The 19,129-nt window shown below is 34.9% G+C and overlaps 3 protein-coding genes and 1 long non-coding RNA gene across 7 annotated transcripts; 2 read left to right on the top strand and 2 right to left on the bottom strand.

Annotated features, from left to right (window-relative positions):
- Positions 1 to 755: 755 nt before the first annotated feature.
- Rab35 (RAS oncogene family member Rab35) lies at positions 756 to 6,597 on the bottom strand. Its single transcript, XM_090166237.1, has 7 exons — positions 6,446 to 6,597; positions 6,146 to 6,196; positions 5,956 to 6,079; positions 5,770 to 5,894; positions 5,585 to 5,709; positions 5,318 to 5,491; positions 756 to 1,232 (listed from the first exon to the last, which is right to left on the bottom strand). The coding sequence occupies exons 1-6, from the start codon at positions 6,495 to 6,497 to the stop codon at positions 5,363 to 5,365; spliced, it is 606 nt and encodes a 201-aa protein (XP_090022363.1). The 5' UTR covers positions 6,498 to 6,597; the 3' UTR covers positions 756 to 1,232; positions 5,318 to 5,362.
- LOC149958836 (uncharacterized) lies at positions 3,297 to 5,231 on the top strand. The gene is made up of 2 exons (XR_016478567.1): positions 3,297 to 3,432; positions 4,986 to 5,231. It is a non-coding gene; the product is annotated as an uncharacterized LOC149958836 (long non-coding RNA).
- Positions 6,598 to 6,972: 375 nt separating the features above from the next.
- LOC149958834 (uncharacterized) lies at positions 6,973 to 8,693 on the top strand. 4 transcript variants are annotated; one of them, XM_090166240.1, is made up of 6 exons: positions 6,973 to 7,195; positions 7,680 to 7,921; positions 7,975 to 8,042; positions 8,110 to 8,193; positions 8,405 to 8,506; positions 8,573 to 8,693. In XM_090166240.1, the coding sequence occupies exons 2-6, from the start codon at positions 7,810 to 7,812 to the stop codon at positions 8,606 to 8,608; spliced, it is 402 nt and encodes a 133-aa protein (XP_090022366.1). In that variant the 5' UTR covers positions 6,973 to 7,195; positions 7,680 to 7,809; the 3' UTR covers positions 8,609 to 8,693. The 4 variants fall into 4 exon arrangements, with proteins under 4 accessions (XP_090022366.1, XP_090022365.1, XP_090022367.1 ...); XM_090166239.1 differs by having other exon boundaries at positions 7,676 to 7,921; XM_090166241.1 differs by lacking the exon at positions 7,680 to 7,921.
- A 6-nt stretch (positions 8,694 to 8,699) lies between these two features.
- Positions 8,700 to 12,503, bottom strand: Taf2 (TATA-box binding protein associated factor 2). The gene has a single exon (XM_090166236.1). It carries the CDS (start codon positions 12,348 to 12,350, stop codon positions 8,700 to 8,702), a length of 3,651 nt encoding a protein of 1,216 aa, XP_090022362.1. The 5' UTR covers positions 12,351 to 12,503.
- Positions 12,504 to 19,129: the final 6,626 nt, after the last annotated feature.

The following is a 19,129-nucleotide window of genomic DNA, read 5'->3' as shown; positions in this document are numbered from 1 at the left end:
ATTAAACTTTACAAAAACATTGTTTTAAAGATTTGATAACTCGTCTTTTATTTTAATTTATTTGATAAATATTAAAAGTGACGTACTTCAAGCCTTGGCATCAGTACTATTATCAGAAGTTAATGATAAGTTCGGTTCATTAACTTCTGCTATTAATGAAATTTCAAAGCCACTTTCTCAGGGTAACAGATCGACTAATGTTTGCAGTCCCTCAATAGTTTATCCCAAAAATGTATTCATTTATTATTAAGGTAATTCTATTAAATTTGTGACTTAATTTATATACAGAATGCAAAAAATCAAATTATACAGGTTTATTTACAATAAAATATTGTTTTCTTAAACTTTAGTTTCTTTTCCATTTTTTACTATGTACGACGAAATGTATTTAAAATTTAATACTTCATTTGACAATTTACGCCAAATGAACCCCTGGACAAACCTTTTTATAATTTTTTTTATATATTGCTAATTTTTAATAAATTGAAATTAACAATACCAAATGTATGTTCAGGGACTATATGGCAAAAAAAATTATTACAAAAATTATGAAAGCATAGTTGGCATTGTACCAAGAATTAAAAGTTAAGAAATTAAATATACGTGATAACTTAAATCGAAAAGCATAAATTTTAAAACGAATTAGTTAAATTTAAACGGAAAATGTATGCTAATCATTTAAAAAAAACTTAAAAATTAACAAAATTAAGGAATGTATAAAACACGGGATACTTTTTTGAATTGAACTAAACAAAAAACAATGAAACATTAATTTAATTGAACTTTTTTTAAACTATGGAAAATATTCACAGCTGAAGCGAAAAAACTTGAAAAGAAACATTTAAATAGCTGTTTTTACTTTTAACAATTATATACAGCTTAAAAATCTATATCCTAAGGATACTATTTTTTACTAAACGTTGGGTTATTTTTTTTTGGTAAATTTTCTAAGTTTCTCTGATTTTACAATTTTTTTTGGACCGTACTCAGCTTAGTAACAGCACAAAGGTTTTTTATCTGGGCTCTGGACTTGGGTGTGTGTGTGGTTTTTTTTTATATTTACGTCGTACAAAACGATGCGGTATTTTAGTAAACAAAGATTTGGCTACTGCCATTTCGATATTTTTTTGTGAATAAAAAGAAACAAACTGGCTTGAGCACAAATGACTGACATTTCTTGGAAGCAATGTATTTCTTATTTGATTTTTTATATATATATATAAAGTAGTGGTCTAAAAAAAAGAATAAAACAAATTATTAGAAGATTTTATTTTTATAATTCCCATACTAAATTTTAAGCTATAATTTTATAATTATTTTCCATAAGTATGTCAGTTAGAGGGTTCGTACAAAATTTTTGGATATCAAATCCCTGACTAAATCCAAATAAATAGTTATAACTATGTGTGGATTAATATTGTTATTGAATTTGCCGTCTTACCCAAGAAACTTAAGCGCATCTAGTTATAAAAATACTTGAAAACTATTTATCCCATTAAGTCCCATCAAAACATGATTCTAAAAATGACACACTTATGTCAAACATAATTACAAACTTATGCTCTAACCGGCCATGGTATTTCTCACACATTCTAAATAACAAAGGACCCTTTTATTTCGCAAAAACCCAGGGTCTGTATGGTCCCAAAATTTTAAATATTTTTAAAATCAACAAATTTGTATGTAATTTCGATCTCTTTCTCCAATTTTTCATCTAATTTTGAACCCTACAAACTAGGTTTTTAGCTAACTTGGAGGTTATTGACAAAATCGTAAAAGGGGAATTGGTTGTGTTTTAGAGGGTGAAGGGTCTCTACAATGTTACATGATAAATTATGTAGTTTAACAAAATTTAAAAAAAATTGAATTTTTTTTTGCTTTACGATAAACAATGACTGCTAAGTTTGTTAAAATATTATCCTTGGTTTAGTTTAAGAATTGTAATATTTACTGAAAGGAAGTACCCATCAAAGTTTAGGTTACATTAAAAACTTTTATTTATCACCGTCCTGTGAGATAAAGTTTTGACTTACGAAGTAACTTTTCCTGTACTTCTTTACAATAAATATTCTTTATGATAAACACACCGTGGTATTATATAACTATGGAGTACAAAGTACTAATTTTTTTAAGCATTGTAATATCGTGCAATGGCCTATTCATAACGTATGCTATTGTTGATTGGAAGGTCATGGGTTCAAATCCTGGCTCTAATGATACTGAAAATTTATCTTTTTCATTTCTCATGATACGTGACATGTCATGGTGGCCATTTTAAAGAGGTGTTTAACTACGATTAGAGGTCGGCGGAACGAATAAATTAACCGGCAAAATTTCGATTAACCATAAAAAGTTGGGTTAATTGTTTTTTATGAAGATTTTATACGAATAAACAACGATTTAACAAGCAAAAATAATCGTTTTTTTGTATATTTTTTGGATAATTTGCGGTTATGAATAAAAATAAATAATTGGATAATTTCTTATTCAAACGCCGACCTCTAGCTACGATGTATGCCTACATTGCATTAGACTGAGGACCATGAGAAAAATAGCTGTATCTAAAAATGATATCCTCAATAAAGATGATGTTATTATTATTATTATTGGCTAACATTTACACTATGCCTACAATGCGTAATAGTCTAATAGAGAATGTCACCACTACGTTGAAAGATAGGCACTACTTTTACAATGACTGTGAATTTGTTTCTAATTTTATCTTCAGAGACCTCTGAATCTTTGCGGTACACCATTTCTATCATACTTTCCCCAAAATAGGATTATTCTAGAATACTGACAATTTTAAATGTTAATTTATATTAATAAGGTTAATAAAGATATTTGGAGTCAATGGTACTTTTTAAGTAATTTTCAAGTGTTACTCTTTTTTCATCAGGAGGATGTTGATATTTAGGGTTTTTAATTGTCAATGACCCCTTCGGACCTTTCAATAATATTGAGCCCCGAGCTCATTTTCCTAACTGACTTTAAATGCTGTCTCATTTTTGTAACTGGCATAGGGAATTCATTAATTAACACAGTTAACTGAGTTTTTCAACTTATATACCTTGATACCTATTATCTAGAAAACAAAGTTAGGAAATCACTTTTCAACAAGTTTAGAATGAAAATAGTACATCTACATATGGCTATTTTAAATTTTCTTGCTTAGTGCAACATAAATTCAAGGACCATAGTAATTATAATCAGGATTATAATTATTATTTCCCTTGACTGAATTCAGATAGTACTAGACTAGCTGATAACGGAATTATCTACTTTTTCAAGGTCAACAAAGAATATTTTGCGATCCAGTTCATGCTTATTAAGTTAATTCTTAAGTCATTGCCAGAAAAAAGGATCTTACATATATTTAACATAGGCAGAATGGAGATGGATACTTCGTCCAAAAACAACACTGTAAAAATGGTCAGTAAGCCAATTTTGGTTTGGGGTGGCAGAGTGGTTAGCTCGAAATAACTCCACTGGGTGAAGGGGCCCATGTTTCATGGTTTCCTCCTCTTGCCATAAAAGCTTGTAGGGATGCACCGATATTTTCAGTCAATTTTGCTAATAACAATATCGGCCAATATCAGCTTAAGCAAAGCCGATATTGGCCGATACTGGTATTAGCAATATATTTTCAGAAAAACATTTAAAAATAAGAAAATTCTCTATAAACTAACTAATGATAATATTTTATTTGATTGGCTGCGTCACATACGCCAGACTTCAGAAGCTAGATCATACCTTTTTTTAGACAGGGGGTTAGAGTGTAAACATATAAAAAACAACGTTATTTGATTTGTGATGCAAAAAATGTACGAAGAAAAATGAAAAGAAACATTCGGATATGCTCTTGCCAACTTTTTTTCACGAAAATTTTTAATAAAATGGTATGATAGTGCCTGAACCTTCTTCTACGACAATTTTATGATATCGGTTTCGTACGAATTTTTCGGATTTAAAATCCCTGAATTATCCAGGTTACCACTGACCACTTTTTGGCAATATCCCTGACCTATTAGGTAATATTCCTGGTAAATTTTCATAGGTGAAATTTTTTTTTAAATATCACAAACTTAATTATATTTTATAATTAAGTGTCTAATTTTTCTCTACGATATTAAGATTGTTGACCTTGACTTTTTACGATATTAATCCCTGACTCTTTCCCCCAATTTGGGAGTCCCTGACTTAGCCAGGTTATCAAGGATATTCAGGTTCCGTACGAACCCTGCATATACACTACTGTTATGATAGATAACTTTTTTTAATATTGGCCGATATTACCGGCCACGAATAGCCAATATTACGGATGTACCCATATCAGTGCATCCCTAGTTAATGGTAATAAGTTAGTTTAGGGAGCTGTACGCTCCCTTGGCATGAAGGTCTTGCCACCACCCTCCTACGCAGTATAAACCAGTCCAAGTCACCTGAATTAATGGCAATAGAAGTCAGTAGATGACTTTGGCTAGTTATTTATTATTCCATTAGGTTAGATTAAGATTATATTTCTTCGAGTTAAGTTCAGTTATTTTCAGATATTCTTCAGGGATATATTTCTTTACATCTGATAAGTTTTCATCTTAATTTATTATTTCCTCATTGGTGTTGCCCAAAATTAGGATTGCATTGTCATGTACAGAATATAGATTATCATTATAAATTTAACCATAAGTGGATAATAAACATAAGTATGAAACAGAACTAATTAGGTTAATGATAGTCTGTCGTGGAGTGATTGCGAACAGGAAACTCGTCCCTTCCTACTATATCCGTTGGCCAAATAGTTGGTTAGTTTGATGGCGAGAAATATGAGTGTACAAGCATTTAGGTTTGAAATTAGAAAAAAACTAACTTCTGAAGTGGAGCCAGTGTTTATAATAGTTATTTTTATATCCTGATTCAATAATTCACCATTATTTTCCAAAAGTAAGCGTTATTTACACTTTTGAAAGCATTTCAATTTTCAATAGGTCTGGGCTGGTCCGTCGAAAAGTCTGCCGGCGGACTGTAGCCGTATTTTACAGGCACCCTCCAAATACTAGGAGCTGTTCGCGGAAAATTGTCAGTCCGTCGGTACGTAATGGTTTACGTTGTCATTGGCGAAACAGACCAACATGAACAATTTTCATTGGATGAATAGGAAGTGTCATACTTATGTTTATTATCCACTTATGACTTAACTGATCATTAAATTTATAATATAGCAATAATATAAACCTGAATCTTTTAGCCACTCTATAGTTCTCGACAGTGTTTTGGGATATAGCAAAGCTCATGATAAAGAGTATTTTGTAGGACTCACCATAAAATTGACCACCATTACAAAAAGAAAACTAAGTTGCCATAGTTAGCAGCATTTTCTCTTTCCACGCTGCGCTCCTTTCTGTAATTTGATGGTACTTTCGTGAGTATGTTGTTGACGTTCCTTCTGCTCCTGTTTGGATCTTAGGACCATCCTCGTGATTGCGTTAAACATCTGGTCAAAGTAAAAAGATTAATTCAGTGAATTTTATAGAAACGCAACTATAGGAAGAAACGAAGCTTAAAAAAAAACAATAATAATGCCCACTTCTTCAACATTTATATTTTCTTTAGCACTTGTTTCGAATAACTGAATTCCCATCTGATCTGCAAATCGCTGGGCATCTTCTGTTAAAACTACCTTCCTCTCGGGATCATCATTTTTGTTACCAACTAAATGAGATGGACAACAATTAATGAATTATGTTAATGAATTCAGAGCAAACTCATTACCTAAAATTCTGTTAACTACATCACAGTTCTGATCAATTTCATGCAACCACCTTTTAACATTAGCGAATGAATCACCATTTGTGACATCATAAACAACTATGACTCCGTGCGTTCCACGGTAATACCTATTTGTAAGTAACAATTTTATTAGATTAACGAATGGAGAAATGTAAAATGACTACTTACGTTGAGGTAATGGTCCTAAATCGCTCTTGTCCTGCTGTGTCCCATATTTGTAATTTAACTCTTTCTCCATCTACTTCTATCGTACGAATTTTAAAATCAACTCCTATTGTTGTGATGTAGTTACCTGAAATTACGATTAAAAAGACTTAAGACGTTTACTTAACAGATGAAAAAGTTACTTTAATCTTACCGGAGAATGTGTTATCAGCAAACCTCAGTAGCAGACTACTTTTTCCCACACCTATAAAAATTCAAAATTACTAATACTAAGGGGAAATTATTATGGCTAGAATTATCTTATGATAATGCAAAGACGATATCAGCATCAAAAACCAATCGCGGGGCCCCAACCCCTCAGGACAAAATTCCTCATTCTAAATCCTGTAAACTTGCAGATTGGAAAGACCAAGGCTTATTATAAAATGTTTCTGGAGCAGTACATTCTATTTCTTATGATAATAAATACGAAATACGATTAATATTGACTTACCACTATCTCCAATAATTAGTAATTTAAATAGATGATCATATTCTTTTGCCATGATTGTGTAAATTCTTAAATATAGTAACGTTTTGTCCTAGAAAATAATGTACAAATATTCGGCAATCGGCATCGACTGGAATATTTTCTTGATGAAGGCGTAAACGCAACTCAACAGCGACATCTAACGGATTATATTAGCAAAGAGCGCAAAATTCAAAATTAAACAATGAAAACAATTTCTATTTGACTGCTCAATTGACGGATTTTGAAATGACGTTTTAGCGCGCGACACTACAGGTACATGTCTTGGGCACACAGCCTTCTTTGCGTGCTTTTTTGACCATAACATGTAGAGGTATTTTCACGCGCAAAATGAATTTTAAAAGCCGTCAATAATCGTGTCCCTGACACTAAACTAGAACAAGAAATGGCTTGCCTTCTTCCCAGACTAGATTAGGCCTTGAATTTTTTGTATCATTTATTTATAATTTAAAATGTTTCGATTACCTTTAAACATATAGAGAAAAGTAAAAGAGTCGTGTTGTAGGCACAGAGTTTTTTTCCGCGCGTGATGAGGCTAAAGTGAGAGCACCAGCACGATAAAATTATATGACGCTATTTCACGTTCCATTTTTAAAATATATATCACCTATAAAATATGAGAGGTCACAGGAAAAAAATTCTACGTCACTAACACGCGCTGGATTTTGAAATTTGAAGTTCACTAAAAAAATGAAGTTCGTGACACCTGCTGGGGTACTGAGTTTGTTGCTCCTAGGTAACACCAGAAGAAAATAGGGGGAAGTACGCTTCTAGTCAGCTTTGGAAAGGCGTCACTTTTCACGAATTTTCGCGCCAAAACGGTTTGGCGGGAAATCGCGGATGAATACATCGTTTAAAAAGTCATTTTTCTTAAATTGAACAATTGTGACATATTGCCCTTCTCATTCTCTGCTATTTGAGCTAAGGCGTATTTGCTTTCGTCGATTATAGCCGTGTTGAATCAAAACAAAAGTAGGACTACTTTTTCAGTTTGGTTTATTATGCGTAAAAAGGCGTTTTCGTGGGTCACACGACGACTTCTACGGCTCAAAGCTACAGATACGTACTTCCCCTATTTTCTTCTGGTAACACTGAGAAAATATTTGTTTATTTTATGGAAACACCTATTCATTTAGTAAAAATCTGAAAATAAACCTTTTAAAAATTGATTTATACATAAAGCCTTCTACAAAGGTAGCAAGTGTGGACAATTACAACCTGTTTGAAAACACCTGTATGGACATCAACGTTGAAAAACCACTTGTGCTTCGTAGCTCTAGACACGTTGTTCTTTTTCGTAGAACATTCACATTTAAAAAAAAACAAAAATGAGCTTTGATCTTTTACTAAGTTTAATTTGCTTTAATCTATACTTTATGAAAATCCAGTCTGGCAACATTATACAATCTCGCTATACCGAAGCATTAGATATTGAATGCAGTGCGTAGTTTTTTTTATTTTACAGAACATGAATTAATTTGAATTCATTTTAGAGGCACAAATGTCAGAGTTGGCCTGGTCATATAGAAAATGTATGGAATCAGAATGGAAAAATTACGATGTAACTTAAAAAGCTTAATTTCTATAGTGATCATAAAAGTCACGTATTTTATAATGCTTCATTTAAGAGAGCTAAAGCTGCCCATGAATGTTTTGGTGATCATATGTCGGAAAAGGCCAAAGCCATGTGCAAAAATGAAATCCCTAAAGAGGTATGTGAATGTATTAGTTCAAGTTTTTCATAATGAATTGAGAAAAAAATTATAAAGACTTATTTTATCAGAAGTCTATATCTTCTACAACCGATACTTCATTGGTTTAAAATAACCAATTTAATTAAAATTCACAATGTTTCATTCAGTGTTCCTTACTCAGAATTTTCTTTTGAATAAAATCTTTATAATGCTGGTTAATTTAAAATAGAATGCAACAAAAATTGCAACGTGTTTAGGAGAACATGCTCTAAGAAACTCGCTTCCATTCCTAAAAATACCAGCCGTTGATCGCATTTTATTTATAACTCGGGTAAAAAATTAGTTTAAAAATAGTTTAGATTTTAGAATAAGCTAACTTAAGTACTTTTAATTTCAGCAATGCTTCAAGACAGTTTATGGTTATTATCCATAAAATATGGACAACAATAATTTTAATTGTAATCTCCGTCCGTAATACAACAACGAATAAACATATACGCAATTAGAATGTTTGTTGTTTATCCTTAAATTATTTCATGCTGAGGACTTCCACCACTGAATGTAGCAGGTGACTGATTGCTACTTCCGCCTGAACTAAACTGACCCATTTTCTCAATGGTTTTGATATCGTGCTTATCATGCCTATGTTTATGTTTATGCTTGTGCTTTTTGTTCTTTTTCTTCTTCTTTTTGTCCTTGTGAAGTTTGCTGCTATTACTATCAGCCCTAGAATCACCATCGTCATGGCGGGATCTTGTGTCTTGCGAGTTTGGTGATTGTTTGAACATGCTGGAATCAAAGCCAGTAGGAGCCACCCCTGTAGCCCCTTGTATCCCGGGTAATGATTTTGACTGCGAATCATCCGAATAAACCTTCATGGGTCGCATTGAAGATTGCTGACACGGGGAATCCATACTGCTACTTGTAGCGTCAATAACATTAGTGCCAATTGAATTCACATTTCCTAATGGTACAATTCCGCTGGATGTTGGTACTATCGTTGACGGTATTTCGACCTCTTTTAGTCGCACCTTGTTGGAGTCGTCATCAATGATGACCTCTATTTTGGGGTTTATTAGGGAACTTTCCACCACAAAATGCTCTTGAGATACAGGGCTCCCTAAATGCATGAAATTCGGTTCCGATTTTAGACCGGGTAAATAGCAATGGTCTTCTACAATAACGCAAGCCGAATCAGTGATGTCTTTCACATTTTCACCATCAGGCGTACATGTTGGTCTTCCACGACCATACAAAGTGTGATACAGCTCCGCAGCAGCGCAACGTAGTCTAGAATCAGATGAAAAACTTTGGTTCATCATCTTCCACAATCTTTCTGCTATCTCAGGTTGGTTCAAATGATGGTGATCTTTTACTGTGAATGGTGGATTTATGGTAAGCATTTTCAATATTTGGAATCGTACCAGGGGCACTAAATCATTTTCAACTATATCAAAAATATAGTTCAAGTCTTCAATCCGTCCATCAACTTTGGTAAAATCTATTAACGCTTCCAAAGCCGCTAATCTGACATCGATAAACTGCCCATAACTAACATATTCCCGAAAAAGTTGCGGCGTACTGGGCAAATGACCCATTTTTTGCAACTTTCTGATAGTTTTTAAACAAGCTATGGTGACTGTGAACTTGTAGCACGGTAAAAGTTTCTCAAGGTTGAGACATCTCGTTATTTCTTCGAGTATAAGCTTTGTTTCTTGAGATAAAGATTCTGCAGTTATTTGTTGGCCGGATGAAGTTATTACAGAGACAACAGGAGTTACAGTTTCACCCAGAGCTTCGATTAACGCGGCACGGTAGTAATTATCTGAAAACTTATTCTTGCTGTTGTCATTGTACTTGAATAAATCCAGCATGAAACGAACCGCTTCCGGCGGACATATACCATGAATGGTCCTCAAACCAGCCATGGCAATAGGTATGGCCTTTTGAAGGAAGTAGTGCTGGAAGTTTGAGAAGTTATTTTGGCGTATTATATTTGGTGAGCTATGTGAACCATAGAGTTTTTTATAAATAGTCATCATTGCTGGTGGTCCAGCCCAAGTTGCAATCATTGCATTGGCAACTTTCCTCAAACAAGTAGTGGCTAAACATCGAACTTCGTAGAAAGTTTGTTCATGTTCTATCGTATCTGTTAGGGCTTTCCTTGTTTGAGGTGTTGAGTACTTTTCCAAAGCATCAATAGCTACGATCTGGGCTGTTACATCACGTTCGTACTTAAGTTGGTATTGCCATTGATAGTCTGGTTGCTCAAACACTACTTGTCGGAGTAATGTCATATCTGGGTCCACTCTTATCCAAAGTACAGGCGAATCTGCATCCATAGCACTCAAATCCATGTCTACTTCTTCACCCGTACATAATGGTATTTTCTTTTTTTTATTACGTCTACTTTTGGAATGGCATGTAATGTCATGCTTTGATGTGTTTTCTTCAATCTGCAATGTATGTTTGAATGTGCCATCCAATTCTTGAAGGGTAACTACCAAAGGGCCGACATATTTTCTGATACCACAGCTGTTTATATCATTTTGTTTGATTTCTAACTCCACAGTGTTTCGTTTACGATTGAAATTGAACGTTCCAAAAAATTTGGCATGTCCTCCTTGCAGCACCCATTGTTCTAGAAAAGTCTTAATGTCCTTTCCTGTGACTGTAAATATTGCTTTTTGGAAACTATTAGTGGAGACCAGCATATTGTACCAGTTATTGCTTGTTACTTTCTGTTGGGCTGCTGAACCTGCTAGCGATAAGAGCTTATTAAAAACTTGCAGTATCAGTTCTCTCCCAATACGGTCTTCGAGCATACGGACAATTAAATGAGCTTTTTTTGTCAGGACATCGTTATAAAATGGAGATGTAGTTTGTAAATGTTGTGTTGGGAAGTAAAACCCTTGTTCTTTCTGAAGAGAAGGTTGACTCAAGGGAATTTGGGGTCCACTGCAATCTAAAATAACACTGCCATGTTTCTGTTCATACGCGATAATACATTCTAAATCATTGTGTACCCAATGACGATATTCGTTATTGCCAAAGGCTTTTTTGTAGTACTGACTAGCTAAATAAGTTGAAATTCCCTGAGGTAACCAAAAATCAGACCACGAACACATGGTAATATAACACCCAAAGAACTGTTCTGCTAAGCAATGTGCCATAACCTGCCTTGATGAGTAGGTCTGATCAATAATGTGTTTTGAATGCAGTAAATTGGTTGATTGAATTGTCATTGTGGCATAAGGGCATCCATCGTCATAGGCTTCGTCAACAAACACTTGTTTGTAGCACGAGTATGGATAACGGCTGGATAATAACTCTTCAAAGAACTCAAATGCTTCATGTAGAAAGGCAGTTGTATGTTTCAGAATGGGCAGTAGATGGGGAAGACAAAAATGAGTTACTTCATGCATGTATGGATCAACCAGGATTTCAAATGGACCCACGGCTAGTCCAATATTAGGAGCCGATGTTGGGATGTTTAAACTGTAATGGTACGTTTTCTTCTTCATATCAGTAGTATATACAGTCTCGAGAAGATCTCCGCAGGACACAGCAACCATGGTGGAGTCAACAGTGAATTCCATTTTCCATGTACAGGGTTCGGAGTAGGAATCAACACATGGGAACCACATTCTTGAAGAATTTTTGTATCCATACGTAAACATGTGAGCTGCTTTCTCCAACATCGTCCCTTCAATATCTGGTACAACAAAATGCATTCCTCCTTGAGGTTTTTCCAAAGAATATTCAATCCCGATTCGTATTTGTTTCTTCTCCGAAATGAGATTGAACACCTCATTCGGTAGTCGTATACAAATCTCTCCATTAGCTTGATCTGAATCCACAGAGTTTACTGCATGTAGATGATCATTTGAAAACAAATCAAGACTCTTCTGTTTACTGTTACCCTGACTTATATCCAAGGTGGGGTCGTTGTAAGTAAATTGAGCCTCATAGGCATCATTTATGGCTACTCTGTATACGCGACATTGCTTGCAATTCAGTTTTATTCTCCTAAGATCGTGACGCATTGGCAACACGTGTAATTCCACGAATCCAATTACGGACTGACGCTGGAAGTTTATGTTTGTCAGGCATAATATTTGATGAGACAGTTTGAACTGTCGCGTTGTCTCTTGAACTTTGTCTACTGGTTTCATCGCGTTCAGTTTTCTCTGTAATATCGTGTTATACACAATATTTATCAAATTATACCGTTAATTACGTTAAACAAAACATTAATAATGCGAATAGAAAAAGTCTTAAATGAAATAAGCTTGCTTATTATTTATAAACAAAACTAAATCTCTGAATAGCCCTGTAGAACGCCATTTTGTTTAGTTTGTTTACAACTATAGTTCGTCGTCTCCTCAACAGATGGCGCATCCCGCTCCGCGTCAAAATATTTCCGCGCGCAATCTTCAAAGCAGTTCAAAGCCTATTAATATAGAACGGAAGCTAAATAGGCCTAAACTTCGTTTTAGGAGTCGAAGAAATCGGAAGAATGTTTCAAGCCAAAAATTTAAATCAATACTACTTAACGCGTTCAAAGTCTAAAAGCATCAATATAAAAACTTCGTCGCAAGAAAGTTTGTATTGCGCGAGTTTACCCGATGAAGAAATCGAAGAGTTTTTACCTCTAAATTACAACGCTCTGAGAAAAACATCAAGTATGAACGATATCGACCGATTTCATCGTTATTACGATCACATTAACGATCAATTTAACAAAAACGGTGGTAGATACACTTGGGATAAGTTTGTGTTGGGAATTTTGGAGATAAATCACGTCGCGTCTAAATTCGACAACTTAAGCCTGGGCGATAATCAAGACGATAACATTATCGAAATGCAGGCAAACAGCCCTTACAAGAACGCCTATTACGAAAAAATTTCGTCCAATCCGAAAACTAAGAGAAAGGATGTCTATTGGACAACTCCCATATCGTCACAGTCCGACGACACCGAATGGCCAACTGCGGGCAAAGTCCACGAGATGATCAAGTACTGGTCTTCGCCCGAGCTTAGCGCCAAGATCAACCCAACCTACCAGAGACCTGACACCACTAAAACGACCTACAATAAGAACGCTGAATCACCAATTACTATTTCCACTAATGTAGTACGACGTAAAATTGTATTTTAAGCTTTTTTTCTCAAAGCATATGTATTATGTTCTTTGTTTTAGAAAAATCGAACTCTTTATTTTAGTTACGTAAGGTATTTAGCAAAATTGAACTCTTTTAATTTATGTCAGGTCGTAACGTATTGTATATTATTAAAATTACTCTCTAGACATCGCTTAGTAAGCCAAAACTAAATGTAGGGTTATTTAAAAAGAAACGAAACTGCAAAAGTAACGATAATCTAAATTATAATATTTCTAAAACATATTCATTATACGCCATAAAGTAGAGTATTGTGTATCTAAATTTGGGTTAAGCCTTTTTTTTTTGACAATAAATCGTACAAAATAAAAAAAGAAATAAGTTCTACCTTAAATTGACCTCGACAGCGCCGTGGGCTATAATGAAATTACTTTTCTCAGGACTCAACCGTAATGGCTAAAAGCGAGCCCTTAGGTAACCAATTACAAAAGCTTAGAGCGAAGCGACGAATCCAGCCCCGATTCCGAGAAAAATCTTGTTTTACCTCCGACTGGAAAACTAGAACCACGTTCGATAACATCAATAAAATTCCAGGAAATTTCATTTTGAATTGCATCTGCCATCTTTCATCCGGAGACCTCAAAGAAGAATCGAACCACGTTTACATTAATCATAAGGAAGAACACAATTCCTTAAATGTATGAAGATTATTGACCAAAACACGTTTTACCAGAGAGAAAATCCTTTCACAGGGGTAACGCCATTAGAGAACGATTTTTAAATACTAGAAATCTCAACAGATGGCGTCAAATGTAGAATTTTTAAAATTAGCTAAAAACTACGAAAAGTATGGTTTTAAGGAGGAGGGGTTTTACAATCACCGTGTCCGTCTGTGGGTCTGTCTGTCTGGGCTGCGAAAGCGTACACATTTTCGGGGCAAAGCGTAATCACTGCGTTAGCAGTTTCTTGGAATTAGGGAAAAGCTTTTTCCAAAAGAGCCCTCTTTTCAACATTTTGTGTAGTATACATTTTCTCAATTTGCGTTAGTATCGGACCGGATTCGTACACGAGTCCTCCTGCACGATAGTCGAGCGCTCTACCACAAAACCACGAATACATATTACGATAGCAGCGATAGCAAAATCCATGCATTCCGAGGAAAGTGAAGTTTTCGAGGTTATCGACAAATCGGATCCTTTATACCAAAAAATGTAATAAAACAAAGATAAATATTCTGGGTGTAATGATTTGGAAATTGCTAAGGGAGACTGGATATAGGGCCGAGTGTGTGAGGCTAGCCGCAGAGATATACCACATCCAAGCCCTAATGTTTCAACCTCCATAATTGAAAATATTCAATTGACAAATACTTTTTCCAAAACATTATTAAATCGAAAATATCAACTTCAAACTCTAGGAAACTAACTCAGTTCTTTTCTCCATAATAAATAAATTAAGCTAAGCCTTAAATCCTCGGTTCGTTAGGGTTAAGAAAATCGAAAAATTCGCGAATGAGAGCGAAATTGCACCACGTGGCAGCTAGGAGCAACAAACACAAGGAGAACACAGCTAACCTTTAAACACGCTAACGAAGGGTTGTGTACGAATTTCATTTTATGAACCTTTACGCTGAAAGTTTTACGAAAAGGGGGAAGACAATTTCGGAATTTTCCCCTTCCGACGGCAGCAGGCGCTAATGCCTGGGTGCAACAAACACAGCACCCACAAACGGAGAACGCAACTCGTCAAAAGTCGTATATTTTCTTTGTACATTTTTCATTGGTTAGACCATATGTAACATAATCACTCATAAGTATGCCATAAAAGCATTTTCGTTAATGAAACCTTGTTCACGGGATATGACGTAATTTGCGTCACTTACAACTCCGTGACGAAATATGCGTCATCAACTTTACTGATTGGAAACGGAAGTTAGTGAGAATTCCTCGCGCGTTTCTGGCTTTGCCCATGTCAAGTTTAGCTCGTGCCTCGCGATCACATGATTTCATTTCCATGGTAACCTTTTCAATAGCGCAAGGATTATAAGCATTTTTGCATTTTTGGGTCCGCTTAATGTATGTTCCGCGTGAAACAAGGTCTCATTGAATTTTTTTCAATGGAAATATTATACAGAGGCATACTTATGAGTGATTATGTTACATATGGTTAAACCAAGGATTCTATATGTTAGAAGGATATGAGGCGAGGGACGAAATATGGCAGCGCCGTCGGTGGGTCATGCGCGATAGAGAATCCGTCTTTAGATTCCGGCAAGGACAAAACATGGAGGAAGCACCGCCAAAATTTGTCCTTGAGGGAATAGAAACAAGACGTCCCACGTTCTCCTTGTGTTTGTTGCTCCTAGGTTTAACCAATGAAAATTGTACACTCTGTTAAATAAGTCTTCGGCCGTTGGGATTTTGGCACTTATTTGCGATTATCTCAAAAACTATGAATGATAGCAAGTTGAAACCAATTTTATTTTTCATATTTTACTAATATCTTTCATACCTATGTCTTGATTCACGTGTAGCATATCCATATCCGCCGGAAACGCCAAATATCGTTTTTGAAAACTTTTTAAATAATGATGTTACGCCCCTGAAACCTGCATTTTTGGATTCACAAGGGTCGATTCATGTTTAGAAAGTGCCATTGTTATCCGGCTACGTCGAACGGCTGCTAAGATATGGCCCAATGAAAATTCGGGTCTCATTCGGAAAATTCTAAAATGCTCGATACGACCGAGAAATAATATCTTATTGTTGAGGAAAAAACAACTTTCATCGTTTCATTGAGGGTAACACAATAAGCAAATATATTTTGATTTAATGAGTTGTTGGAACGCTGTGGTTATATGCCGGATTAATAATATTGATTAATTAGGCATTTTAGAATTTTCCGAATGTGACCCGAATTTTCATTAGGCCATATCTTAGCAGCCGTTCGACGTAGCCGGATAACAATGGCACTTTTTAAACATGAATCGACCCTTCTGAATCCAAAAATGCAGGTTTCAGGGGCGTAACATCATTATTTAAAAAGTTTTCAAAAACGATATTTGGCGTTTCCGGCGGATATGGATATGCTACACGTGAATCATAGGTATGAAAGATATTAGTAAAATATGAAAAATAAAATTGGTTTCAACTTGCTATCATTCATAGTTTTTGAGATAATCGCAAATAAGTGCCAAAATCCCAACGGCAGAAGACTTATTTAACAGAGTGTACACATGAAAATAAAAGACTTTGACGGGTTGCGTTCTCCTTGTGTGGGGTACTGTGTTTGTTGCTCCTAGCATGGATTAACAATAACTCACAGGGATAGTTATCTTACATAGAACTATCATTGCCAGCCAAAAATACGTTTGCTACAAACTCTTCCCCCCTTACAGTCCTACACTCCCCACTTTCCGCCCCAAAAACGATTCAAATCCGGAAATAGTAACGCCATCTCGTGTTTGAAATATGGTTTTTAAATATGGCGATTGTCAGTAAAATTGGTCCGCAGATTATTTTATTCGGAATTTAATAGGATTTGTCATTGTTTAAGCCGTAAATTTTATATCGCATAGGTAAATAGTAATTAGTTTTACATTAATAAAAATTCAACAGTTATTGGACTCTATTATTATTATTATTATTATTATTATTATTATTATTATTATTATTATTATTATTATTATTATAAAAAAAATTACCTGATGAAAACATTTTAAGTACTAACAAGACGTACGACGGTCAGAATACACACAATCCTTTTAATGTGTTAAGTTTGTTTGAGCTATTCACAGCAACCTGCAACGCCGGTAGCACAACCTAATATAAATATATCCACGGTCACACATAAATACAAATTTACACTTATTTGTTACTTCTAGTCATACTTTGAAAGCATCGAAGATTCCTTAGATCAGTGTCACTCTTATTTTTTACTTCTGATAACACTTATTTGTTACTACTAGTCAGCCGTTGAGTGTCACACTTATTTCTTCTGATTATACGACAAAGACTAGTTCGATCAGTTTCATACTTATTTCTTACTTCTGATCACACTTATTTGTTAATTCTGATCACACTTATTTGTTACTTCTGATCACACTTATTTGTTACTTCTGATCATACTTATTTGTTCCTTCTGATCACACTTATTTGTTACTTCTAATCACACTTATTTGTTACTTCTAATCACACTTATTTGTTACTTCTGATCACACTTATTTGTTACTTCTGATCACACTTATTTGTTACGTTGAGTGTCACACTTATTACTTATGGTCATACGCCGAAGACTAGGTCGATCAGTGTCATACTTAATTGTTACTTCTGGTCATACGTTGAAAGCTCGGCGCACTCTGAACGGCCTTGAAAAACGCCAGAAGGAAACTGGCGCGTAGACCTCTATAAACACGCGGATTTACAATGTTGGAAATTGCGGGGGTCCGTATACGTTGCCCAAAAAACCTTACTTAGAATTAAATTTAAGGAATGTTTTTGCAATTCTAGGTTATATGTAAACCACGGCTATTCAAAAATATAACTTTCATGAAAATCGGACTTAAATTAAGGAACTGTATGTAGATTTTTAGGCGAAAATATAAAAACACGAAAATTGGGGTCCCGTAAACTACCCTGAAAACTATACTTAAATTTAATATTTACTGATATAACCGAAGTTGTAAGTCGACTGAATCCTAACCTATCCAATAAATGTTTTTTAAACGTTATCGGACTTAATTTTAATGAAAATATCTACCACATAAAGCGAAATCACCGAAAATAGTAAATTGGGCAAATGCCCAACTTCTTGGTTTCCGATTTGAAAACTTTATGAAAGGCTATCAATGGCAATATATGTACATTCGAACGAGATATCATTGACTCTTCTAGTTATAACCGTTGAAGAGGTATCCGCGACACGGCGGCATCGGCGGCAACGGCTACACTGTACGTGAGACTAATACACACAAATCCTTAGGATTGTGTGTAAAAACAAACTGGCCGTCTGCTCGCCGAATTGAATCGTTTCCGCTCAGGCCTAGTTCTGATTTCGCCCGCTAGGACCGATGGCGTTTGAATCCAACTTATTTTCGAAGAGAACTATCCCTGTGAGTTATTGTTAATCCCCATGCTCCTATAGTCAGTTGCAGGCTAAGAAAGACAAAATATATAGTACAGTCGGCGCAAGGATACCTCAGACCATTTCCGGCCAGTCGACCGCGCGTAATTTAAATTTGACCACTTTACGGTAAATTTCAAATTTCGTGAGTTTCATCGTTTTTTCGCGCCATCTAGGAACCGAAATTGGAATCTATTTTTTAAATTCATGTTGTCATGAGTTTAATTACTGAATGCAGCTAAAGAAGGTTCGATAATTGAAGCTCCAAATATTTTAAATAGCCCAAGAGGTTACTATAAAAAGCATGATAATGGTTTATTGTTAACAAGTAAAGAGAAAAATATAATTTTAAACGTCTATAGCTCATTAAGACAACGTTACCCCCAAGAAAGCGTGGTAACTATTTTAAAAGAAACTGCCGATTTAACTGGTAGAAATAAATTTACAAAATTAAATAAGTGTACATTCTATTTTAAATTTAAGTATGATAGGAATGCCTTATCTTTTAAATTTGCTCGCCACCACAATTACGAAATTAAAAATAAAGATTCCAATTTCGGTCTCTAGATGGCGCTAAAAGACGACAAAAATAGCAAAATTTGAATTTGACCGTAAAATGGCCAAATTCAAATTTCGCGCGGTGGAATGACCGGAAACGATCTGAGGCATCCTTGCGCCGATTGTACTATATATTTTGTCTTTCTTAGCCT

This window comes from Leiobunum rupestre, chromosome 2, assembly GCF_980474605.1.
Source record: "Leiobunum rupestre chromosome 2, qqLeiRupe1.1.hap1, whole genome shotgun sequence".
Lineage (NCBI taxonomy): Eukaryota > Metazoa > Arthropoda > Arachnida > Opiliones > Sclerosomatidae > Leiobunum > Leiobunum rupestre.
Note: the sequence above shows the minus strand (reverse complement) of the source record. Positions and strands in the feature narration are given on the sequence as shown.